At 36.7% G+C, this 26,406-nt stretch overlaps 1 protein-coding gene across 2 annotated transcripts in view; it reads left to right on the top strand.

Moving 5' to 3' along the window:
- REEP3 (receptor accessory protein 3) overlaps positions 1–21,709 on the top strand; it is a 99,892-nt gene extending 78,183 nt beyond the window's left edge. For both annotated transcript variants that reach the window (XM_055590473.1, XM_055590477.1), the window contains 5 exons: positions 1,545–1,665; positions 1,844–1,957; positions 9,893–10,040; positions 17,222–17,367; positions 18,066–21,709. In XM_055590473.1, the coding sequence (XP_055446448.1) occupies positions 1,545–1,665; positions 1,844–1,957; positions 9,893–10,040; positions 17,222–17,367; positions 18,066–18,122 (586 nt within the window). In that variant the 3' untranslated portion in view covers positions 18,123–21,709. The remainder of the gene's footprint in view (positions 1–1,544; positions 1,666–1,843; positions 1,958–9,892; positions 10,041–17,221; positions 17,368–18,065) is intronic.
- Positions 21,710–26,406: the final 4,697 nt, after the last annotated feature.

The raw sequence follows: 26,406 nt of genomic DNA on the forward strand, positions 1-26,406 counted from the left end.
TTCATTTCTTGCTCAGGGTACATGAAGACAAATGGTCAGCTGCCAGCCTTGGTGGGCTCAGCTCAGTTTTAAGTGTCTTGTTGTTCATGGACCAAGCCTGAAGAAGCAGATATTCTCACGACAGAAAGCAGAATTTGAAAGCAAGAGGTTGGGGGGTGTTGAAGTGAGGGAGTCGAGTGACATTTAAAGCTTTTCTTTGCATTTAACATATGTTGCACTCACATTCTGTTGCCCAGAGCAGGTCACATGACTAAACCCACGGTCCTTGCTTGAGGAAGTATAGTCAGCCTATGGGAGAAGATGCTGAAAAACCCAAGTGGGAAGGGGCACGGGTATATAACCCTAATTTCCAGGTTACCACAATGGCAATTCCTTTCTTCTTCCAAGTGAACAATTTAGGTCTGTCAAGTGCTGCAATTCTGGCCAAATGAAACTGGAGGGGACATTTTCTGGGAGCTCTAAGAAAAGGAGATGTGTATATGGGGTAACATTGCACACTTGGAGCTTATAAATGCTTAAAAACACACCTAACGCTTGGGATGTATGTCCTGCTAATGCCATGGCAGCTAGGCTCTGCAGACAGGGTGGGTGCACCTTACTGCCCTGATTAAATGCTTTTAATGACCTCTGCCAACAAAGGTCCGTCTAGTCAAGGCTATGGTTTTTCCAGTGGTCATGTATGGATGTGGGAGTTGGACTATAAAGAAAGCTGAGTGCCGAAGAATTGATGCTTTTGAACTGTGGTGTTGGAGAAGACTCTTGGACTGCAAGGAGATCCAACCAGTCCATCCTAAAGTAAATCAGTCCTAAATATTCATTGGAAAGACTGATGCTGAAGCTGAAACTCCAATACTTTGGCCACCTGATGCAAAGAACTGACTCATTTGAAAAGACCCTGATGCTCGGAAAGATTCAAGGCGGGAAGAAAAGGGGACAACAGAGGATGAGATGGTTGGATGGCATCACTGACTCAATGAGCATGAGTTTGAGTAAACTCCGGGAGTTGGTGATGGACAGGGAGGCCTGGTGTGCTGCAGTCCATGGGGTCGCAAAGAATCGGACATGACTGAGCGACTGAACTGAACTGAACTGAACTGAATCTGAACTGAATGACCTCTCTGAACTGCTGCAGTTAGTTTGGCAGCTTGTCTGACTTTGTCTATAGAGAGCAATCTTGGAACTTCCTTGGCTGTCCAGTGGTTAAGACTCTCCCTTCCAATGCAAGGGGTGCAAGTTTGATCCCTGGTCTAAGATCCAACATCCGTGGAGGGTGCAGCCAAAATGTAAACAGTTTTTTTTTTAAAAAAATGTACATGAATGGAACAACTTTGAACTAGAATCTCTGCGAGGGGACAGGCTGCTCTGATCTATATAATTAGTGAGATTAATTTGTCAGTTCAAACATAGTTGTTTTCCTGATCACAACTTCTTACCTGTGAAAGCGTAACACAGTGACTGAACTTTAAAAAAAATTTTGTGTATGATTTCCTCATTGTCTGTAGTTTTATTTTCACCAGCATCCTTTTCAAATATTTTCTTGTCAGGTTCCCCCTCTACTATGAGCTTAAGATTGCTTTTGTCATATGGCTACTCTCTCCTTATACCCGAGGAGCAAGTTTAATATACAGAAAATTCCTTCATCCACTACTTTCTTCAAAGGAAAGGGTAAGATGTATAAATTATTTCCACAAATCATTTGTTAGAAATGCGTTTCATCATCACATGTTGCATGCTATAAAATGAGTGAAACTATTATATTAGGGGAGAAAGTCCTAGTTTTCAGCTTCTTCACATTCTTTTTAAATAAAATTAATATTCTACAAACTTGATTTTTTTTTTCCAGGAAATTGACGATTATATTGTCCAAGCAAAAGAACGAGGCTATGAAACTATGGTAAACTTTGGGCGGCAAGGTTTAAATTTAGCAGCTACTGCTGCCGTCACTGCAGCAGTGAAGGTAATTTTTTATTTACCTTTTTTTTAATCCAGTGTCAAATTGCCAGTGAACAAAGTAGGGTGGCTTTTTATTTCAGATCATTATAAATTTTGGCACAAATTTGCCTTCTGTTTATTGTTGTAATGTTAGAAAACAACAAGTAGACTGTTTTAAAGATATTTTAACACGTCTTCTCTAATTGTTAGATATTTTGAACTCTTAATTGATGACAGAATGAGAGATAGTAAATAAAACATACTGGGAAAATGTCATTTTGTCGTAATCTTCCTACTTTATAACCTTAAAATAGTTTTGAGTAAATAACCTTTAGTAAAGATGACCATTCTTTCTTTCTCTGTCTTTGGTGTTTTTTCCCCTCTCTCTCTCCATGGCACTATCTTGGTAGGATTTCTGGCTTACTTCTGCACCCATACTTCAACCAATTTGAGGTAACTGATTATTCAAAATAAGGCATGAAAAATTTCTGTTCTTAAAACTTAAGATCTTACTTAGCCAATTACTAATGTCATGTGTTGTGTTTTGCAAGCCAAATTATCAAAGGAATGCCTTATGTGAAAATTCGCATTATGGCTTTTGGATTTCTTTGCATGTAGTAATTAGTGTGGTTGATTTTAAATCCCATGGCATTATTGGTTTTGGTGTATAGTATGTGGAAAGAAAATAGGTTTCAGCTTCAGAAAGTTCTGAGTGTGACTTTCCAAATAACCATCAGCCTTTTACTTAACTTCTGCTTTGGGAGGATGGCAGGGAGGAGAAAATAAGGCAGAGCAGAACTCAAGTCCTGGTCTGCTACATAAGAAAGTAGAGGTTTTAAAGCAGTTGCCTGCAGGGGGATGGAGAGAGGGGACCAAAGGTTTCTTGCTTTCTTTGTTATAAAATTGAGCATCATTTAGCATCACAAATCAAGTACCTGCTATTTATTTACACCCCCAAGAAGATGCTTTCTGAATTTTCCATACATAAAAGCAACATTCAACTGAACTCTTGTGGCAAAAAACTAAAAACTAAGTTTCAGCATCAAAAATTGTTTAGGAATATAGACATTTTATGTGTGTCTATATTCCTAAACAATTTTGATGTTGAAATTTAGTTTTTAGACATTTTAGAGCACTGTTTTAGGAAACATAGACGCACACAAATCTCATTTGCCCTGTTCACTTCAACATTTAAATATGGTTTATAATCCTACCTACTCTGTGAGACTCGTAACTGTTTTGTGGGATATTTATTTTATTTTGACTTACTAGTTCCAACCTCTACATGAGGAACCAGAAACCCTAACTGGATTATCTTTCCTCATTCCTTCATTTATTTTTATTTTATACATACTTTGCTGCCATTGGTATTTAACATCTTATATGTTTATTTAACAGATATTTAGTGTATTGACCATCGAGGTTTGTATCTAATGCCTACTGTATGGTAGGTGCTTGGGATGCAGCAATGAACAAAACATACAGTCCCTACCCTTTCAGGCCACTACTGTCAAGCTGAATATCTGTATCCACTAACTAAAAATTTTATCTCATATTTGGTTGCTTAGAGCCTACCCCTTGCCCTCCACTATTTAAAAAAAGCATTATCGAGTAATTCCCTGGTGGTCCAGTGGTGAGGATTCTGTGCTTTCACTGCAAGGGCCGGGGTTCAGTCCCTGGTCAGGGAACTAAGATCCCAAAGCTTCAGGGTGTAGACAAAAAAAAATAAATAAAAAGTAAAATAAGCATTATCTTACTGAAACACCTTTTTGTAGAAAGACTATAAAAGTGATCCCATACCTATATTTCTTTAGCTTCTTTGTGATATATTGCTTGTCTTTATTTATATATTTAACAAATTAAAACCACTTCCCCACTTCAAAGGCAAGAAACAGCATAAAAATTATCTAAGTTACCACTGCAAAACAAACCCCCTGTAACTTGAATTCACTTTGGAATTCTCTCTTTTCGCTTATGATCTTGTGATCCTTTTGTTATCAAGTTCACTGTGTATAGTGAACTTGATATGCGGCAACCGTCATCATTCTCCCAATGAGCAGAGGAATGTTGGCATCAACCATACTGGATTTTATTCATTAGAGATGGTCATTAAATATGCTGAACACAGCATAATGTTAACACTATTTGCCTCAAGTTTTACTGTGCCTGCTTTAAGGTAGGGGAAATTAGTTTCATCTCTAGAGATGTCAAGGAAAGGCACTGACTGTGATGGAAGAATCACTGAACCAGACATTTCCTACTGAAGAATAAATTGAAACCGAAATAGGAAATAGGTCAAGTTTAAGGAGAAACTGCAGGAAAGCTAATAGTAAGACTTGAGAATTATTAAACTTTTTTTTTTTTTTTTTTTACAATATATGGTTTGTTAAAAATATCTTTAAGACTAAAAATACTGAACTCTCAGTGTGACCTTTAGAGACTGGCAATACCCCCGGCTAGGTTTCCCAAGCTGAACCACCTGAGCATGTTAAAGATGAAACTAGGAATCTAATCAGAACATTTATGACACCGTAAAGCAATTTTCTGAAAATGTTACTCAGCTCTGTGACCTCATTACCCGGCATCTGTTCACAAGGTCAGTGTACAAGTTTATTTTGGCTGAGCAAAGCACAAACACATGAAGGAGCTTCAAGGATTTTGCTGAGGATGTTCAGCGTCCTATAGCTTTCACATGGGAGATGCCGGCGGCTTTTGTGCAGACGAGCAACACTCCTGCTGAATGAAGGACAGAGGAAGAAGAGAACTGTTAGTTGTATTAAGCGCCTCTTAGGATTTTCTCTAGCAGCCTTTTCTTGGTGAATTCTTTAGCAGATATTATTTTTTAAAGAAATCAATTATCACAGAAATGAGAGCCTTACAGTTAAAATTTCTGAAATCTTATTGACTGTAAATAACGACAGTTAGGTCAGAAATCCTGACATCTTGCTGTCTGTTTTAATGGCTTTCTGATTGTGAAAGAATTTGAGGAGATTCAGCTGCTTAGTATCATCTGTATAAAAAAGAGAGCCCTTCTTTAGACAATGGAGAAGAAAGATCATATTTTTTTTGTCTCTGCAATCTAAGCACAATGTTATAATGAAAGTTGAATTCTGTAGCAGTTGAGTTGTCAGCATGTTTTAGCCCTGATTCTGTCCTAATTAGCCATGAGATTTAGGGCAGTCATCTGCACTGATGTCTCCAAGCATCCATGTTCTTACATATAAAATGAAGGGGTAAAAACTAACTTCTAAAACTCCTACTCGAAAATGATGGTTCTCAACTGGGGGCAATTTTGGTAATGTCTGGAGAGATTTTGGGTTGTCACAACTGAGGCAGAGGTGCTGCTACTGGCATCTTAGGGAGGGGACAAGTATGCTGCTTACAGAACGGCTTCCCAACACACAAAAATTAGACCAAAATCACACTAATGCTGAGGTCGAGAAGCCCTGCTGTGAAAGTATGGTAAGTCAGAAAAGGCTTAAAGGATATGTAAATATGGACAGGTAATTTGGGTGTTAGGTTATCCATAAGGACAAGGCATTTCCCTAAAAACTGCAGACTACCCTTATTCTCAGTTATAATGTAGTATGTCAAGGATCAATAAGAAATAGAGCTTAATGACTACTCATAAGTGAAGAGTGTCCTAAAAATTATTCCATAAAGAATTGCTGGTATGCTTATAACATTACAAAGCATTGCTGATTATATTTTTTAATTCTTAATTTAAAAATTCTGAGGATAGGTTGAAGATTTTATACAAAGGTGATGATAAGCACAGTAAATTCCTCTTATTTAACACAAAATATGGCCCTGGTGGCTCAGCGGTAAAGAATCCACCTGCAATACTGGAGATGTGGGTTCAATCCCTGGGTCAGGAAGATCCCCTGGAGTAGGAAATGGCAACCTACTCTAGTATACTTGCTTGGGAAATCCCATGGACAGAGGGGCCTAGCAGGCTATAGTCCATAGGGTTGCAAAAGTCCATGGACACAACTGAATGGCTAAACAACAACATAGTAATATTAGTATAATGTTTAACCAGGAAACAAAATATTTAAACAAAGCAGAATGGTTGGGTATAAAGAGGTTAGAATTAGTCATGCATCATGGTCCGTTTTTACAGATGCCATCCATAGACCTGGATACTTGAGTAGACATGCAAATTTTCAGGTATCAGTGAGCTTCTGTGTGGGGCCAGCTGGGAAAGCTGCTCCTTGGCTAAAGCATTCTTTCCAGAGCTTGGACCCAGCCCTCCCACCCAGCCAACCTTGCCACGTTCTTAGTTTCTTAAATAGATGTTCTGGGCTCATCTAAATTCAAACCCTGAGACCTCTGAGCTCCCTGAAGAACAGGAACACTTCGTCTAATGATGTAAAATGTTCTACAGAATACTTTTTAATTACTTTGACTTTTGTTTTCTCATCATAACCTTTCGTTATTTTCTCTTTGATTTTTAGGACTAAATTTAACATACACAGTGTATATACAATTCTGTAGCGAATAGGATGTAAATACAGGATATAGAATTACCTTGTGGTTAGTAACTCCCTTCCAACTTACTAAGACTGCTGTTTCCACACATATTTTCCTCCGCAGACTAGAACCTGTCTTCATTTTTCTTATACTTTTTAGCTTAATAGTGTATAAACCAAATGCAAGAAAATAAATCAAGCATTATTAATTTAAACAAAATATAAATACCTTTTAGTATTGTTTTTGATAAGTGGCTATAATTTCCTGCTTGTGCCCTCAAAATGTAGAAACAGTTTTTCTTTTAGTGATGGGAGTAAGGGATTTAGATACTGGAAAGATGATGAAGAAATAGGTCAGAAATTCTTATAGTATATTATGTTAACAATTAAAACTTCATTATACCCTGTGTGATGACTTCTGGGATGGGGGGTTGGTAGAAGGGAGGTTTAAGATGGAGGGGATATATGTATACTTATAGCTGATTCACATTGTTGTATAGCAGAAATCACACTGTAAAGCAATTACCCTCCAATTAAAAAAAAAAACTTCATTATACCATCTATGACTAATTTTGTAATATAAAGAAATTATTCAAAAAAATAGAAATCACTCATCAGCCTAAACATTATACTGTTTTAATTTTTTTAATATTTATCCCTAACTATAACCATACTGCACACTTGCACCCATATTTTGCATAATTTAGAATTCTGAGGTGGAGGGGAGGCATTTTCTCCTAACATTTTATTGCAAACATAATTCCCTTATTAATGGACTTTTTGTTCAGAATATATAAAAATTAGAGGGAATAGCTCTGCCTTTAAATGCAGTTATTTTATAGTGACACCTCTCCTGTAAAGTGGTCACATTCGATACTTATAATTTATGTAGTATTTTTGAAGTTCACAGTTGTATAATAGTTTCTTCCCATGTTATTTCTATTCTGGGGTTATTAGAAAACATACAGTGAAAAGAAATGATTTTTCAAAGTGATAATGGCTGTTGAAGTTCTGTGAGTCCTCAAGGAAAGTACACAGCCTCTTTTTGCTTTTCGCTATATGGTAGCTGGCCTTTTTTTTTTTTCCTGAGGACTGATAATACCAGGGCTAGAGGGCTGATTACTCACGAGCTGCATTAAAATCCTGACTGTATACAGATCACACACATCTCGGTGTTGGTCCTTGCTCACCTTTCATGTAAACCTGAAGCAACTTCCTAGTGAATGGTGTAATCTACCCCTGTAGATACCCAAGACCATACTTGTGGTTTGGTACTGAACCTCTCCATATAAACTCCAGTGTTTACGTTCAAACATGCTGCTGTCTATAGAGAACTCTGTAGCAGTCATGAGTAATGAAAAAAAAAAAAGGCTTAAAAAGAATAGTTTACTTATTACATATTCAGTATCAGCCCCATACCAGGTAAACTCAGAGAACAGAAGAAGCCTAAGATTTGTCCCTCTCTCCTATTTTCTTAAAATCTTACCCTGAAGGCAAAATATATAAAGTACAGCCACAGAACTAACACTAATGTGAGTTCATTTGTGAGATACACCCTAAGTAATTAGTTGATGATAATCATTAAAGATACTGAAGTCTGTGGATGATGTAAAGCTAGACTGATTCAACAGCACGTCGACTTATTTGCATGCTGAGATGTACTTTCTTGAGTGGGAGGGTTTGGGGGTTAAGAATATAGGATATTATGGATGTGTCTTACCATCTGTTTGGCAATGAATGGCAAAAAAAAGTCAAGAATTGCTGAGAGGGCACGGAACTACAAAGATTGGAACAGAAAAAATGACAGTTCTGTGAAAACAAGGCATCTGTTTCAGACGAGCACTGGTCACTTCCTTTTAGTGTGTGTCTGAGTCTTTTGTCATCCTCTACTTAATAAATAAATGATGTCTGATAAAAAGAGAGTATAATAAATTAAACCTTGTCAAGAATGTTTAAAGATATGTGGAATCCAACTACTTTTATTGAGAATATAGATCCTTTTGGTGGCTCAGACAGTAAAGAATCCATCTGCAATCAGGAGACCCTGGTTCGATCCCTGGGTCGGGAAGATCCCCTGGAGAAAGGAATGGCAGCCCACCTCCAGTATTCTTGCCTGATGAATTCCATGGACAGAGGAGCCTGGCAGGCTACAGTCTATGGTCGCAGAGTCGGACACGACTGAGCGACTAACACTTTCACTTGTCACTAGACCCTTTAATTATGCTTTTTCATAATTCAAAGACTATGGTAGAAATTACGAGGCTTAAGTGGGGTATGGAAATGGTGTTCAGGTTTGACATAATAGGATATCACTAGGAGTAGCTAATCCAAGACTCATGAATCAAGACAATTTTCTTCAATGTAAAATACACATCAGCAGTAACATTGGGATGTTTGTAATGCCTTAGGCTTTGGAATTTAAAGATGAACCATTATGGATGAGTTTCTACAATACCATTATAAGTAGAGGCAATCATAAATTCATATGTGTGGGAAGAAGAAATAATAAGTGTAAAAAAACCTTTAGAAGAATATTTTTAATCCATCTATAAATAAGAAATGAGTCATCTGTATGCTATGCAAATTTTCAAAGTGGGTAAATTTAGAAATTATTTTTTTCTCTTTACAAAGCTTTATACTTTGGGAGGAAATGTAGTTATGTCTGAAAAGTTCAGAAATGTTCCTTTCAAAGCTGTGCAATGATGAAAAGCACTGAGCATTCTGCAGTGATGGAGATACTCTCTACCTCACGGTCACCAGCCACGTGTGGCTAGTAAGCAATTGAAATGTAGCTCGTGCAATTAAGGAGCTGAATTTCTTCTTTCTCTCATATTTAGTTAACTTTAAATACCCACTTGTGCCTAGTGTTAAGTGCCATATTGTTAAGGCTTTAAGTCAAATTTTGTAGTAGTAGATATGCTTTGCCAGATGGTGAATTCATTAACTGAATATCATTTCATACTCAAGATTGGGGCTCTTAAATTTTTTTGTGTGGTGTTCTAGGTAGAGCCATTACCATTCCTAACTTGACTTAGCTTTGAAACAGCATCTCTTTTACTTTAAAAAAAGTTCTTATGAATAATAAATATAAGCTTCAAAGTGCTAGTTCTAGGAGAGAGCAATATTATGGATGATGTTTATAGTCAGGATAAGCTCATGATACCTTTTTTTTTTTTTTTTTTTTCCATTTTCAAGTTAAAGCAGAAATGTTTGGGAGTGAAATGTACTGATGTCTACAACTTGCTTTGAAATGCATTAAAAAGTGATTGATGGTTGGATAGATGGTAAATTAGTGATAAACAAGATCCAGCAAAATATAAATGATATATGGGTATCCACTGTAGAAATCTTTCAACTTCTCTGAAAGTTTCATTATGAAATGAATCAGCTTCATGATAAAATAAATGTTGGGGGAAAGTTAAATGCAAACATATTAAGTATTTTAAATGCACCTTTTTTCTTCGATCTATCGCTTCTCTGTTAAACAGAGCCAAGGAGCAATAACTGAACGTTTGCGAAGTTTCAGTATGCATGACCTAACAGCCATTCAAGGTGATGAGCCTGTGGGACAAAGATCGTACCAACCTCTCCCAGAAACAAAAAAGAAAAGTAAAGCAGGCTCCGGTGAAGCAGCAGGTGTGCTTGTTTTGTTTTCATATTGTTCTGTCATAATTGGGATCTTGAATCAAGATGATTGGAGAAGGAAATGGCAACCCACTCCAGTGTTCTTGCCTGGAGAATCCCAGGGACGGGGAAGCCTGGTGGGCTGCCGTCTGTGGGGTCACACAGAGTTGGACACGACTGAAGTGACTTAGCAGCAGAGTCAAGATGGGTACCAGCTGTCTGAATTTGGGTAAACTAAATTTATCTTTAGTTTGGCATCACCGACTCAATGGACATGAGCTTGATTAAGCTCCGGGAGTTGGTGATGGACAGGGAAGCCTGGCGTGCTGCAGTCCATGGGGTCACAAAGAGTAAGACACGACTGAGCGACTGAACTGAACTAAAATTTATCTTGAAGCTTTTGTTTTTGTTCTCTAAATAAGGCTAGTGCTTGCCTTTTGTTGACTATGGAGAGAATCCCACTAAGAAAGTAGCAATAGCCCCATGTGCTGCCATGAATTTCTGGACACAGTGAATGTGGTCATCTACCACCACCAGCACTAGTCGTGACCTGTGCTCTCCACTCTTGTTACTCAAACTGTGTAGCGACATCTGAAGAGTGTAAACCCTCTTTATTGTAAGTGCTGTGAACAAATAAGGATATTGAACCATAAGATGAAAAGTTTTAAGCAGTGACAAAAGAGCAGTTTGAAAATAAGATTACTCCAATGGAAAAATGTCTTGAAATTATGAATTATAGACCAAAAACCCACTTGTTCTAATATAAATTATAAGCATGTCATGGTTGATATGTTCTAAAACTTTAATAAATTGTGGTCTTAGAAACATGCACACAAACAAAAAGACATGGTTCTTGTAGTCTTTTTTTTTTTTTTCACATGAAAGAAAATTATAGTTCAAGGCTCAACTGAGAACTAAGATCTTCAGGACATTTCTTATTAGTGTCTTATTAGGTCCATAAAGTACAGGGCTACTGGATCTTTTTGTTTTGTTTTTTTTTCCAAGTAGAAGTTTTCTTTTGAAGTACATGAAAATCATTCTTTATAATTAAAACCAACTTGAAAAGAATAGTTCCTTCTTATAAAGAAAGAATAATGAAATTTCTTCTAAGTTCTCCCTAGAATAACTTAAAAAAATTGGTGGCTATTATCTAAGAAGTAATAATTAAGTACTGGCCATTGAGTAAGGTACTAATGCCTTTAAGAATGAGTAAACTTTGAACCTTGAATCATCATTAATGCTTTAATAATGTAAAAGTAGCTCCTACTATAAGGCATTTTCTTAATAGGCATTTAAAAAATTAGGTGTACTGACTTTGAATATGGGATCTGCTATATATATTTTGCTGATTTGGACCAGTAATCTGAGTCTTTTATCAGTAGTTGATTCATAATTATACCTTAAAATTGGTTAAGAACTATATTCCATTTAAATGAAAACAGGATTATAAACTTGAAAATCCATGACACCATTTTTATGGGATCCATCTATTAGATTTAAAATGCTGTGACTAAAATATTTTAAGATAACAAGGTGCTAATTAGCTCTTCTGTTAAATTTTAAACCGTGAATTAAAATAACAAGAAAGTTGGGAAACAAACACTCTCATACACTTTTTATGAATGTTTAATGTATAACAGTCTTTTTGGATGACAGTCTAGTAACAGTTTTCAAAATGTATTCTCTAACTCAGCAAGAAACTTCTAGGAATAGTCATAAAGAAATAATCAGGAAAGCGTTCAAAGACATAGGTACAAAGATATATGAATGTTCATTTTATTGATGTTTATAGTAAAAAAAATATTGGAACAAACCAAACTCCTAAGAGAATGGTTAAGTAAAAGGGCGGCTATTAGCAGTGAAAAATTATAATGTCAGTTTATATTGATACTTACTGACATGAAAACATATCCAGATTGAGAGGGGAAAACAACAATAATGAAACTGTGTTTGTTATGCTCCTGTACCATAGAGGCACAATAGACAGATGGATGAAATGGATTAATATATGTAAATTTATTTTTAAGATTTATGTATGTAGAAGACAGTCTGAAAAGGTATTATGAAAGTGTTAACAGCATTTAGCTCTGAGTTGTGGGCTTCTAGTGACTTTTTTTTAATTAACCCATTACTCTTAAAATCAGAAATAAAACAACTCTTCATCTCCTTTAATTAAGGTATTCATTTTCTTATATCTTGAATTTTTTTCTATTTTATTTACTTCTAAAATTCCTCAAGAAAGAAAGCAAGTTGGTAAGTTTTTCAGTGTGGGAATTACATTTACAATTATATTTACATAAGTCTGTTTACTAGTTTATGTAATCAATACATTTATCTCAGAACACAAGCAAATTCAACTATTTGAAAAAGTAGTTCCCTCTTAAAAGCTAAATGGCTTGCTCTGAGCAGTTTAAGGTTGGCTGATCAAGAGAAGTCTTGCTTTGATGAAGTTATTCTGGTTCACATGTTGTCACTATGGGAGAAAGAGCCACCTCCAAATGCTTTTTTGTAAGAAAATAGACACCTTGAACATGATGTTCACTTCCTTAGAAAGAACACCACATTCTCATAAGTGGAAATATTTTTTCTGCAAAGAGGCTGCTGCTCTCATATTAGTTAAAAGTGCTTCAGTATTCATTTTCAATATACAAGCACATAAAGGGAGTTTTGTCTTGTTTTCGATGCTTTACATATTTATTTAACCCTGAAGATGACTATGCGGGTTAAATATTTTTATCCTTATTTTGTAGATGAATAAACTGAGACCTAAAAAGATTAAATTACTTGTCAAAGACCATGTACTCAATGACAGAAATGAAGTATCCGAGGTTTTTCATCTAATCCTCTGCCTTTTTACTTTATAAAGAGACTGCACTTAGTGAGACACTTGGGCTGGAACAAGGACTTCAAACAATTTAGCAGGAGGGGACCTTAGAAATGCTTTAGTCAAAGAAGGCCAGTAGATGACATCCCTTCGTGCCCATGGCAGATGTTGCTAATGGATTGCAGCACTTCCCATGCTGGCTCAGAATCGCACTCAGCATAGCACCGAGACAGCTCTGCTGCCTCAGGGTTGGCATTCATGTATTAATAGTAACCTGTTCATCTCCCGCCTGCCTCAGCACCTTACCGGATAAGAAAACAGGCCCAGAGAGGCAAGACTCACTCAAGTTCCTACAGTAATAGGTAGCAAGGTGTTCACTCATTTCTCCTCTCATGGATCCAGGGCTTCTTCCAACACGATAGCTAAGGCTTCCTTCTCCCAAGTCAGACCTTCCATGCTTCTGCACTTACATTAATATTTGGAAACTGCTTCAAACATGCCTGGTCTTTGCTAAATGCTGGATCAGTATTGGCTATTATTATTATAAAGGGGTGGGAGGGAGGAGAGACTTAAAATATACCAATTCTAAGATGTTCAAGCTATGAATAAAACCTGGTCAGTCTGCATAAGCATTTGCTCGTTTCCTAAAATGGTAACAGAGCACTGGGTTGAAGCTGGCCAAACAGCTGCAGCCTCAGGCCTCAGGGCCCCTGGCAACACAGACTTCTCGTTCTTAGGTTCTTAGTCACTGCCCCTCAGGAATGTGCATAGACAGCACCATTCTGAGGACCTTGTCCAGTCTAGATCGATGATGGAAAACGGCTGACCTTAGCATCACCTTTGTTTACCAGCAGCACCCACCAGCTTCACCTTGCCTGGGCTTGGCAGACCTGCTCAGCCAGCTTGCTGGGTTCCTGTTCAGATAGGGCATCTAGATTTGGGCTTTTCTCATAATCTCGGGTCTTCTCCTCTCCCAAAGACTTTAAAATTCTTGGACAACTCTGATTAATACTATTTCCACCATGCACATCAGAATTTTCATAATGCTTATTTTCAGGCTTTTAAGTGGAATAGAAAATGCATGTTTTAGTGAAGATATTTGATTTGACTCCTTTTTTTTTTTTGATGCAGTTTAGTCTTAATAACTGGCTAAATTAAGCTGGTCAACTTCACCTCCTAACAAATCCCAAGCTTGGCTACTTCCTGCTCAATCCTTGGACTCCATCATTTCTGACTTGTTGTACTGCAGTAACCTCCCTGTTTCCAGTATCCACTTATGATTCATTCTCTAAAGTGCAAGAAGACAAAAAGAACCAAAACCTAATCATGTCACCCTCCTGCTTAAAATGCTTCAATGCCCTCTCCCCTTTGTTCTCTGATGAAGTCCTAACTCAGCAGCATGTGGTGTATTAGCTCCCCAGCCTTGGCATCCCACTGCTTCCTGTGCTGGGTGTATAGAATCACGAGCCTTTCAGAATTCAGCTTGGCCACCACCTCCTACAAGAAGTCTTCTCTCACAACCCACTTCCCTCTGCTGTGTGCTCCCGTAGCACCTTGTCCTTCTCTTCTATTTATAGCATTCATTACAGTCGACTCTGTCTCCTCTACTGGACTGTGTATTTCTCAGGATAGAAAAGGACAGTTCTGTCTTTTTAACATTGTATCCCCCACAACTTAGTATACTGCCTCACACATAGTAGTATTTTAAAAATACTTGTGGGGACTTCCCTGGTGGTCTGTTAGCTAAGAATCTGCCTGCCAGTGCAGGGGACATGGGTTTGATCCTTGCTGTGGGAAGATTCCACAAGCCATGGGTCAGCCAAGCTCACGTGCCACAACAAGAGAAGCCGCTGCAGTGAGAAGCCCGTGCACCACAACTAGAGATGAGCCCCCGCTCTGCTGCAGAGAAAGCAGCGAAGACCCAGCGCAGCCAAAAACAAACAAATTTAAATTTAAAAATTATTTTTTAAACTTGTGCAATAATGAATCAATTACTTTTCCTGAAACAATAATTAGAAAACTAAGATATTTTTAGTTGAAATTAGGAAACAATAAGATGTGTGTGTGTATATATATATATGTGTGTATATATATATATATAATATAATTAGCACTTTGAGTGAAATTCCAATTCCTAATCATATAAAATGAGAGGTAATTAAAATCACAAGGGCCATGTTTGCCTCATCTTTTACCTTAGAGAACTTTTTGATCACAGTCGTTTCCTTTCTGATTCTTTCCTTGATTCCTTATTCTGTGTTTTACCTTAGTTTTATTATATTGGGATTGGGAATATTATATAAGCAACAGCAATAGAGAAGAATCTAGAAATGGCAATCTAAAACAATTTTTTTCTGGTTTATATAGAAGTAATAAAATTTTTTAAATAAAAATTTGGCAATTTTTTTAAGAAAAAAGTGAAGAAATTTAAAATCGCTTAAAAGCTCACTTTCAACAGATATTATGGTTTCATTTTTGTTTTTCCTTCCTTTGTTTCTACATTTACATTTTTTCCACTTAATACTGCACCAGGGGTTTTTTCCCAGGACTGCTGACCCTACTTCCTCTCCTGGCCACACTGGCCTCCTCACAGCTCTTCCACAAAGTTACGCCTCCCCATGACCCCGGGCCTTTGCATGTGCTGTCACTTCTGCCTAGCACACACTTCCTGCAACTGCTGCAGGAAAGCAAAGGATCTTGGCCTATGTAATGACTGATTCTGCTTTCAAATCCCTCCTGATTTCTAGGCTAGAAGTCTGGCACCATAAAATTGGACTTCCTTAATATATAATTATGGAGAAGGAAATGGCAACCCACTCCAGTATTCTTGCCTGGAGAAGACAAAGGGACAGAGGAGCCTGGTGGGCTGCTCTTAATATATAATTAAAGATGTTTATCTTATTATGAGACCCGGAAGCTTAATCACAACTCTTCATAGTCTGCTTAGTGATGCTCAAGTTATTCATGTCCTGTGAGAGCAGATGAATAAACAATTCATTCAGTGTGCTTTGCTTCACATGCAAGAAGTCCATCTTTGCCCTCTCCTGAGCCTGATACCATCCAAAGAAGGTAGCTATGCTCCTTACCTTTATTAAAGTAGAACTTGAAACATAATGGGGCCTTGTAAACTCACTCCTGTCTTTTTTTTCTTGTTTTTTGACCTCATCCTGTGGCTTATGGGATCTTAGTTCTCTGACCAGGGATGGGACCCAGGCCCTTGGCAGTGAAAGCCCAGAATCCTAACCATTGGACCACTAAGGAATTTCCTCACCCCAGTCTTTATAATCTACTTACTATTCCCCAGTTGCCTTAGATTTAGGCCCCTCTCTTGCTCCATCCAAGCAGTGGTTCTCAAAGCGTAGGCCCCGAACTAGTACCGTCAGCATCACCCAGGAACTTGTTAGAAATGTAATTTCTCAGCCCAACCCCAGGCCCAGCAATGTGTGTATCAGTGGGTTCTCCAGGTGACTCTAATATGTGCTGGTAAGTTTGTGCATTAGCATAAGTTTATTGAAATTCTAAAAAGCTTTGAGAACCACTGCTTCAGGAATGGGAGGGAGTATTCTTGTCCCTGCATCGCATTCTCAGGGTGCTCTCAGAGTTCCTGACAATAACCAGCTTGGCTGCCTGGTTATTTGCCTGCTGGTCAAAGTTAAGTCCTCGTCGCTACACACAGCATCCTGTTAGCACACCCACATGATCTCTTACTGACCTTCCTGGTGCTGGCTGTTTTCTTTGAACTAACATCAGTCATCATAGCCTGTGGTGTTTCTAATTACTGTAGCCTGCCTGGCTGGATTTTATCTTAGCAGCTGCAACAGTGTTGGTTTAACTTCTCTATCACCTGCCCCCAGTGAGTTTCTCTTGCCCAAAGTTCTATTCCCTTTGGGTCTTATATGACTCCTTAAGTGCACTCTACCATGTCTGGACTTGACAAAAGGACCCTAAGTTCCTAATTAAAGTCAAAGGTACAAATGACAGACCAAAACACATTATCGCTTCGGTAGTTTAGAATTCACAAGAAGGAGAAAGGGCAGGAAGAGACTTTTCCCTGTGTATCTATTTATATTCTTTGATTTTTGAGCAAGATAACTGTTAACCTACTCAAAAATATTTTTAATCATTCTGAAAAATGCATAGTAAAAATAGGAATTGCCAGGGGGAACTTCCTGGAAGAAATGAGCCTCATCTAGACTAGTGCAAGGGGTGAAGATCAACAGCAAAGGGCAGGGAGCTCATTCCAGATGAAAAAAAGGGAAGGAGTAAGCCGACAAACGCAGACGGCAGGGAACTGCGGACAGACGGGTGAAGAGGCGGTGCTGACTGGTATCCTTTTACCAAAACATGCTGATTTTCACAACTCATCTAGGTTACGGAATTCCACTGAGAGACGGGGATGAGAAAACAGACGAAGAAGCAGAGGGGCCATATTCAGATGACGAGATGTTAACACACAAAGGGCTACGAAGATCACAAAGCATGAAATCTGTGAAAACCGTGAAAGGCCGAAAAGAGGTGAGTCGAGCGCAGAGCTGTTCTTCTAATGATTAGTATTAAGAGATTTCCCTGCTGCGTGCTCATTTAGGATATTAATGATCCCTAAATGAAGGATTGGGATGATACAGCACGGGTTATATTTAAAATTGTTTATTCCGGTCAGATGGATTAAGATCTCTGGCAATTTAGAAAATGATAATAAATTCCTAGTCTTCCGCTATAAATGGAAAATAGTATTCTCACGAAGCAAAATCAGACAATTAATGGGAGTACCCAGTACCAGCCCTCACATATATATAAAGAACGCAGCTAACACTATCAAGTACATAGTTTTGTTTTAAACCAAATCTATATAGCGTTTAAACAGTAAAAGTTTACTCATAATAATATATTGCCTTTGTGCCCAGAAAGCAGTGGAGGATTTCAATGAAGGCCTCAGATCACTGTGGGCAGCGTTCATGGACATGTACCAAATAAAGTATAAATAATAACAGTTTATGTTTTTATTTATCACTAGTGTTAATAATCTGTGCACATATTTAACACAATACCAATTACATTTTGGAATATATAGATAGTGCTGTCTTTTGAGTGCACGCTTAGAGGACAGTTGCTTCTTTACGTCAGAAAAGTTTAAAAATTATTACTATGATGATTATGAAGTCCTATCTAATTTCAAAATCTGACTCATAATGATAACACATTTCTCTTTTCAGGTGCGGTATGGGTCACTAAAATACAAAGTAAAGAAGAGACCACAAGTGTATTTTTAGCCATGTACACATCAAGTATCCCAAGTCAAATTATGCTAATACATCAACTTGTTCTTCTAACATCATATATTCAGGATTTATCCATTAAAACCATTCTTTAAATTGTGGTGGTGATAGGGTTTACTTTCGTCAATTTAAATAGTTTTTCTTTAACAACTACTTCCAAATCTTGACTACTAAAGATAGTTATGCAAAAGTAGATAGATAGATATATCAGAAATAAAAGAAAATTGTGTTATCTGTTGTCAGATTCTTCAAAACATTAAGTGCCTGGGATACAAGGTGAAACCTAGATTCACAGTATACTTGAAAGGTGGTTCAAGCAGCATCAGCCTTTGAGATCTTGTATTGTGTTTACCTCCATTTCTGTTGTAACTATCACATGAGGATAGTATTTAATAGGCCTCTGATCCAGCAGTGACAGAACAAGGGTATAATATAAGATAAAATATGTTTTATATACTCCTCAAATTTTTACTTTGTTAATACTTCTACTTTTTCCACCATCAACTGAAAGTTTTCAAGACAACTATTTGAAAACCAGGTATCTACACAGCACTTTCATTCCTGACTAGTTTTGCACACTTGAAAATTGTTTACTTATTTTACAACTATACATTTAAGTTTTATTAACACTGTCTTGACTGTCTTGTCTTTAGTAACACTGTCTTGACTGTCTTGACTGTTATTTGTCATATTCTGACTTGTCAAATTTATGCCTTGAATTATATCATCTCTTTTCCTATGGGTTTCAGTAGTTATATTCATTTAATTTTAATAATAAAAAATAGAGCTCATTGTTCATTTTCAACTATTTCTACATATCTTTCATACAGATAAGTTCTTTAAAATTTACCAGCTTCCCATATTTAGTTCTACATTGTAGCTGAACTTAGCATGTTTTTGTTAACAGTGGTTTCATTTTCAGCTTTTAAAAATGGTAGCTTTTGCGAAATGGAATCAGAGACCAGTATAGCACGTAGATATCTTCTAATTCATGAAATTAACCAACAGCCAATCTATTCACAAGCTTGGCACTGACACGGGCTGCTGATTTATAAATCTGGCATTGACTTTACCCATTTGAATCATTTCACTTCTGGCTGAGATAATTTCCTGAAGATCCATGCCAATGCAAAATACAAATGTTGTTAATCTTACATATTAGAAGTTATTAGAATAGATTTTAGAAAAATATCATGTTTTTAATCCAAGAGATTTTGAGTTACCAAACTGTGAAGCTTTTTAGGCATAGATAACTATGCATTATGAACCCCAAGTCAGTATATTTCTGATGATGATTTTAGTAACCAGTAATCAAAATTGTATCATTATACAAATCTGTATGATTATACTCTTTCATATAATTTACTTGATTATTCTGTGTGCCCAAAAGAAAAACAATGAGAGAGATTTGTGAGATCTTTGACCTTTCTGCCTTTCAAGAAATGAAGCCAGCTGGGAGTGTATATTCAGGACCCATTCTGAGTGTTGGTAAAGAACAGAATGTTTACTCAGGAGTACCTTACTATAATTCATACATTTCTCTTCATGCAAGTCTTAAAATGTCTTCCCGATTATCTCACATTCTCAATAACTAATACCATGTAAAAACTTCATTAAATTTATTTTCCCCCAAAGTTTAATTCTGAGTATCTTCATCTATTTTAACCTTGACTAATTCAAAATTCCTATGAATTCTGGTTATAAACTCTGGAAGAGAGTTTAACGTAGATTGCCTAGAACACTTGACTTTCCAATATAAATGCTACATGTGCCTTGCTTACCTTTCCTACACTAGGGCAGTGTCATCTCAAATTGCCTAACAAGGTCATGTAAGTGACTTTGTATCAAAAACATTACTTTTGGGGGCTGATTTGCACCACTTTATTTTATTTAAGTCTAATTTCAGTCTGTCTGCAATGCAGGAGACCCGGGTTCGATCCCTGGGTTGGGAAGATCCCCTGGAGAAGGGAATGGCAACCCACTCCAGTACTCTTGCCTGGAAAATCCCATGGACGGAGGAGCCTGGTGGGATACAGTCCACGGGGTCGGACACAACTAAGCGACTTCACTTTCACTTTCACTTTTCAGTATTACACCTATGCTTTAATTATCGTAAACTCACAAATACTGTCCTAAATTGGAGGAATTATTTATCCCTCTACACTTCTAGAGTCAAAACGTTTAACCAAGAGCAACACTAGTTTCAAAGAGATAATGCAAATCCTTCTATTTAATCATATCAAGGCTTCCTCTGATACGTTTGTTATAACCTTACACACAGTCAATGTCATTTCGCTGTTCTGTCATTTCCTTTCTGTCCTTTCATTTCTTATATTTTGCTTCTTTTCTCTTCTGTGTGTTTTAGCATGCTTTCATTTGAATTTTGTATAATAAACTTGTACTTTTTTTTTCTTTTAAGGTGGAACAGGTCATTTTTTTGTTTCTCTGCTTTTAAATCTAATGCTTATAAAAGAGGTGTGTTTATCCCTAGACCACAGTGCCTTGCACCCCACCACCACCATTTGGTGAATGGGCATTAGATGCTGCACAAGCCTTTAGGGCACTATTTTGGTAGCTATAAAAGTTTATCCAGAAACTGTACCTGGTGTCTCAGTTTATTGTCATTCAACTTGTTCATGAATATTAACTATTTCCAGGGTTTGTTTAGAAGGAAGAATTGATCTGTTCTTTAGTTTACTATATTTTTTTTTCTGGTGTAAAAATGAGCCAGAAATAAACCTTATTGCTAAGTAATTATTTAAACCCACATAATCCCTGCATAAGATTCCCTCCACACACTTCACTATATGTATGTGGATTTGGATAGAAAATGATGTTGCCAGCATTACCAGTTTTAAATACTTGACTATACAGATAGATGGAATAAAATTATTAAAGTGTTTTCAGGGAACTTAATCCATATGTCACCACCAAAGATTTCTACAGTGTTATAAGGTATGTAAATATTCCAAATTTCTGTAAACATTGGTTAGATAAAGAGTTTTTCTCTCTTTTTTGGAATAACACAGTTTGTACTCTGGAATGCTTGAACTTTTGTGTTATTAAAAATAATACAACACTATCTTAAATATTAGTAATTTGTATTTTTAATTGGAATGGGCTAAATTTTTATTTTGATTTTCTTTTATCAGGAAAATAAGTTGATATGTACTGAAAAGCAATTTCCTATGTTTTCTTCTGTGTAAGTTGATTCATTTACAAAGCAATTTGGTAAATTTTGAAAAGGTTATTGTGGTATGTAGTGTGTGTTTCTTAGTAAACATCACTTAAGAATAAAGCTTTCTGAAAGGAAAGTACAACTTTTACTCTCTTAATGTTTTTAAGATTATTCTTTTGGTAGTTTCCTACAGATTTAATGTATATTAACCCTTTAAACATTGACCATGAATTAACATTTTCTTTTATAACACCTTTTAAATCTATGTACTTCAATAGTTAAGAGAAAGCAGTTTTGCAAGTTTTAATCTCTTTGTAAAAGCTATCTTTAGGCCCAGTATGAGGATAATTTTACAAATGTGTTTTTTGAAAACTTTAATATAAAATAAACTCATTTTACTAGTGATAGTGATAACTTGTATTTTTTTTCTGTGTCTTGTCAAGTGTATATGTTAGGTTCCATGAAATGATATTATTTATTACTGAGTGTGTCTTGATTAAATAATAGACAATATATGCACACACTTAAGATTACAAATCATAGAGCAAATTATGCAAATCATATACATTCTTTGAAATATTGCTATTTGCAACAATATGGATGGATCTAGAGAATATCATACTAGGTCAGGGAAAGCTGAATATTGTATGATATCACTCATAGGCAGAATCCAAAAAGTAATACAAATGAGTCTATATTCAAAACAGAAGCAAACTCACAGACATAGAAAACAAATTTATGGTTCCCAAAGGGGAAAGGGGAGACATAAATTAGGAATATGGGATTAACAGAAACAAACTACTATGCATAAAATAGAGAAGCAGAAGAACTTACTGTATGTACCATACAGGGAGCTGTATTCAATATCTTGTAATAACTTACAGTAGAAAATAAAACTATATATGTGTGTCTAGCTGAAAAAAATCATACATTCTAGAATGTTCATCCATAGAATTACAAAAGAAATAACTAAAATTTGGATGTAAGAAAAAGAAGATGGGCAAAAACAACTCGTACAGAAACCCTAGTCATCGATTTATATTGTTAGCTGTCTCAGACACAAAATATAACACAAAATTCAATTTTATGTATCCTGGAAATGTTCTAGGGTTCCATCTGTTTTAAAATCAGATGTCTGTCTGCCTCACATTTAAACTTTAGAGAGAAAGCCTGTGTTTAAGAAAGTTTCTTTGTGTTACTTCATTATGATATATGATGTGTTCAAGTATTTCCACATGGAGTTATATTTTCATTTTTATTAGAATATATATCCTTGTGATGATCCAAAGAAGTCAGAAATTTAAATAAAAATTCAAAGAACACAATGACTATATAAATTGCAGCATTTTTGTCAGTGTCTTATTCTCCTTTTTAGTAGTTCATTGTTCTTGAGAAAGAGATTCATGGAACAAAAATCATGTCAGACTGATTCATTGTTCTCTGAAAAACATTCTGCCCTTTTACCTACCCATCAATATTTTATCCTTGAAACACTCTCCTTATGGTCTCTTTTTGGTAGTGTTTTTTAAATTGCTTTTTATAAGATGATGCTTTGAATTGAAATTTTAAAGCACAAGATTGATAACTGTCCATAAGTGTAGGACAGATATTGTGTCCAAAAAAACAGGAAAAGTATCCTATTTACTCTTACTTTACTTGGCAATCCAAGTTGAGGACAAGGAGAAAGAATAAAAATATATATATATAGTATTTTGGCATTATATGCAAATCAAATTAGCATAGTTTTTTTCATTCATAAATATTCCTTGAGTGTCTGTTGTGAATGGTAGCTCTGTTATGTTTTTGCACAATGCCTCTATCCAAGTAGGATAGCGTAACAGTTAATTTAAAGACAATAATTCTTGCTTTAAAAATAACAAATTCACTGTTACCAAATGTTTGGATTGAGTATTATTTATGCTTTAATTTATCTTAGGCTATTGAGTACTTGTTTCTCTCAAAGCAGGTTTTGGTGTTTAGTTTTTGTTTTTTAAATTCTTGGTTCTCTTCTTTCCCTTACCTCTTACATCTGATACATTAGTAAGTTATTTTGACTGTCTCCAAAATATATATTGAATGTGACCATTAAACTCACCTCCCCTTCATTTTCCCTAGTTTAAGTCATCATCATCTCTCACCTGGAGTACTCAGGGCATAACTTTTATTTAAGGCAGCATTTCTTGAAACTTTACTACATTTTTAGTATGTAGCCTTGCAAATTTTTCAAGGTGACTTTTAACCTTGAGTTCCATAGAACTGTCAGAGTTTCTTATCTTTTCAACTGTATCTTTGAGAATTACAGAGAAGTTTGTGAAGAGAGAAGGAAGGTAAAGAGCAGGAACAGATAGTGTTGCACATCAGCCTTGGAAGAGAAGTTTTTCTCTTCTAGGCATTGTTTAATGCTGCAATTTAGAAAAGGTGAGTGAGAAGAGTCAATGAAGTCAGGTTCGAGTATCTGACTGATTTATAATGCGTTTGACAGTGCTATCTCAATGTATTGTGAAAGAGTTTGGAATAAATGCGGAGATTTTTTTCTTCCTCAAAAATGTTGGACTTAACTTGTTACTTTAAATTTGAGTGCTGTAACAGATCCTGGTGGTGCCAGGAGTCAACAGTTGGTATCTACTGATCAGAGTTCTCCGAGAAATGAAACCAGTAGTGAACCGGAGCAGGAGCCTATGGTCCTTGCACCCCCACCACATCCTCTGCCTGCCTTTTGTCTGTGGGCAACTTTAGTCAAAGAGTAAGTTTAATCAGAAAAGTGAGAAATGTGGAAACAAAGGAAAACAGTCAAAGGAGACTAAATAGTTAAGAATGTAGTCACTAAGCATGGCCAAGGACCTTTAGTTCTTTCTCAAGGGCTATAGATAATATTCTGAGCCATATCCTGTGAGCTGTCTTAGAGACACTGAAACCCCAGGTGGGATACGTTAACTACATGATGACTAGATTGTACCCAGGACATGAGCTGCCACAGTTCCAAGAACTGGCCACAAAGAAATGCGAACAAACGGACCCTGGAACTGAAGATTAACTACCTAAAACAACCAAGATGACCAATCTGAAGATGACTGTTAGAGAAGACTGTGCTGTTTCTGCATGTAGCTCTGCCCACCCACCCACCACCACCACCCCACTACCACCCCCCTCTATAAAAGCTCTCATCCCCTGCTTGTCAGGGAGAGGTTGGGGGCAAAAGTGGGCCTCTGGACAAATGCCCACCACCCACCCAGCTGCCCACATCTGAAATAAAGCGAACTTTCCTTTTCACCAGCCTGGCCTGTTTCCTGGCTTTCAGGCAGCGAGCAACCAGACCCCACAAACTCTTTCAGTAACAGTAATGTGTGTGCATATCTATAGGCATTGGGCTGGCCAAAAAGTTCCTTTGGGTTTTCCTGAAAGATCTTATGGAAAAACCCAAATTAATTTTTTGGCCAACCCAAATATATATATAGAGAGAGAAAGACATTTTAAGGGATTGGTTCATGTAATTGTGGAAGTTGGCAAGTTCAAAATCTGCAGGGCAGGATGGCTGACTAGAAACCAAGGAAACAGTTGATGTTGCAACTCCAGTCCAAAGGCATTCTGCAGGTAGAATTCTCTCTGAAGGCCTTCAGCTAGCTGGATGAGGACCACCAACACTATGAAGGATAATATGCTTTACTTGAGGTCTACTGATTTAAGTGTTAATCTCATCTAAAAAATACCTTCACAGGAACATCTAGACCAATGCTTGAGCAAATGTCCGAGTGCAGTGATGTATCCATTGACACATAAAATTAACCATCATAGTATCCTTAAAATTAAGTTCCAAAGGAAACTCTATTTACCCTAAAATATAAAGTTGTTTGTCCGATTCAACATATAAAACTCCCGAATCTTGCATTTTGTTAGTTTATCTTACAAAGAAAGGGAATGTTGCAGCACATGCTTTATTTGAAAGAGGGAAATTATGCCTCATGAGGCTTGTGATGCCCTGTGTGTTAGATTGTGATAAATAAGATTTATATATCATTTGTTTCCGCACTTTGGGAAGTATGTCTGTTTTACAGATAGGGAAACCAAGACTCAACAGTGATTAACCCAAGCACAATAATTGTAGCTTCAGATTCTTGTGTTGTTAATTCCATTATACTTGGTTATCCTGGCTATCACAGAATACTTAAACAGCTAAGGTAGAAATGGTTCTTACCATTTCTGCATTAGATAAAAATTTCAGATTATCAAAAGATTAAAATGGATTGAAGTTTTTGAGTAACATGTAGTTAATAGTAGATTTGACTCTTAGGGTAACTGGCAAGGAGAGAAAGGATGCTTTTGAATTGAATAGGAAAAAGACCACATTTACTATCAATTATTGGCTGAGACAAACAGGAAGTGATCTGAAGAGAGGATGTCTCTCAGCTGGGAGGAGTATCCACTCAGGAAGTGCTTTCCTTCCTTTCCTTCCTCACCTTCCCACCAGCATTTGCTCCACCACTTTCTCTCTTCAAACCACACCTTGTAAAGCCTTTTATGTGCTCTGTTCACAACAAGAATTTTTGTGTTGTTCCATACTAGGTTTTAACTAATAAAACAGAAAAGGGCCAAATGACTTTTTACGCAGGAGATGAACTTCAGTATTTTCAGTAGAAAGCAAGTACAGTGGGATATATAACAGGCAACCGTTTCCCTATGTTCTAGGAAAGTGGAACTGAATTATTTTTAGTTTACAACACCTTGTATAAAAGTAAAGCTTGCAGGGGACTCCCAGGGAGGGAAATTAGACAAAGAAAGGAAGATTCGGGGAACTCTTTAGTTTATTCTGAGAAGGGGTTGCGAAGAGTCGGACACGACTGAGCGACTGAACTGAACTGAGAAGATAACCCATTTAAAAAGCCAAAGTTTTTAAAGTGTAATTTACATTAAGCAAGGTACAGAAGAGGCTGTGGTTGTTTACCTTAGAATAAATCCTAAAATTAGAAAAGACTATTGAAGAGGAGGGAACCTTAATTTTGTAAACTTATTAGAATAAAAGAGGGGGGGATTCAGAAAACAAGCATACATAATTGTCTTTAAAAGGATATATATCTTCCCAAGTGCAAAGTAAGGTTATATGAG

The sequence above is a fragment of the Bubalus kerabau genome, chromosome 1 (genome assembly GCF_029407905.1).
Source record: "Bubalus kerabau isolate K-KA32 ecotype Philippines breed swamp buffalo chromosome 1, PCC_UOA_SB_1v2, whole genome shotgun sequence".
NCBI classification, from domain to species: domain Eukaryota; kingdom Metazoa; phylum Chordata; class Mammalia; order Artiodactyla; family Bovidae; genus Bubalus; species Bubalus kerabau.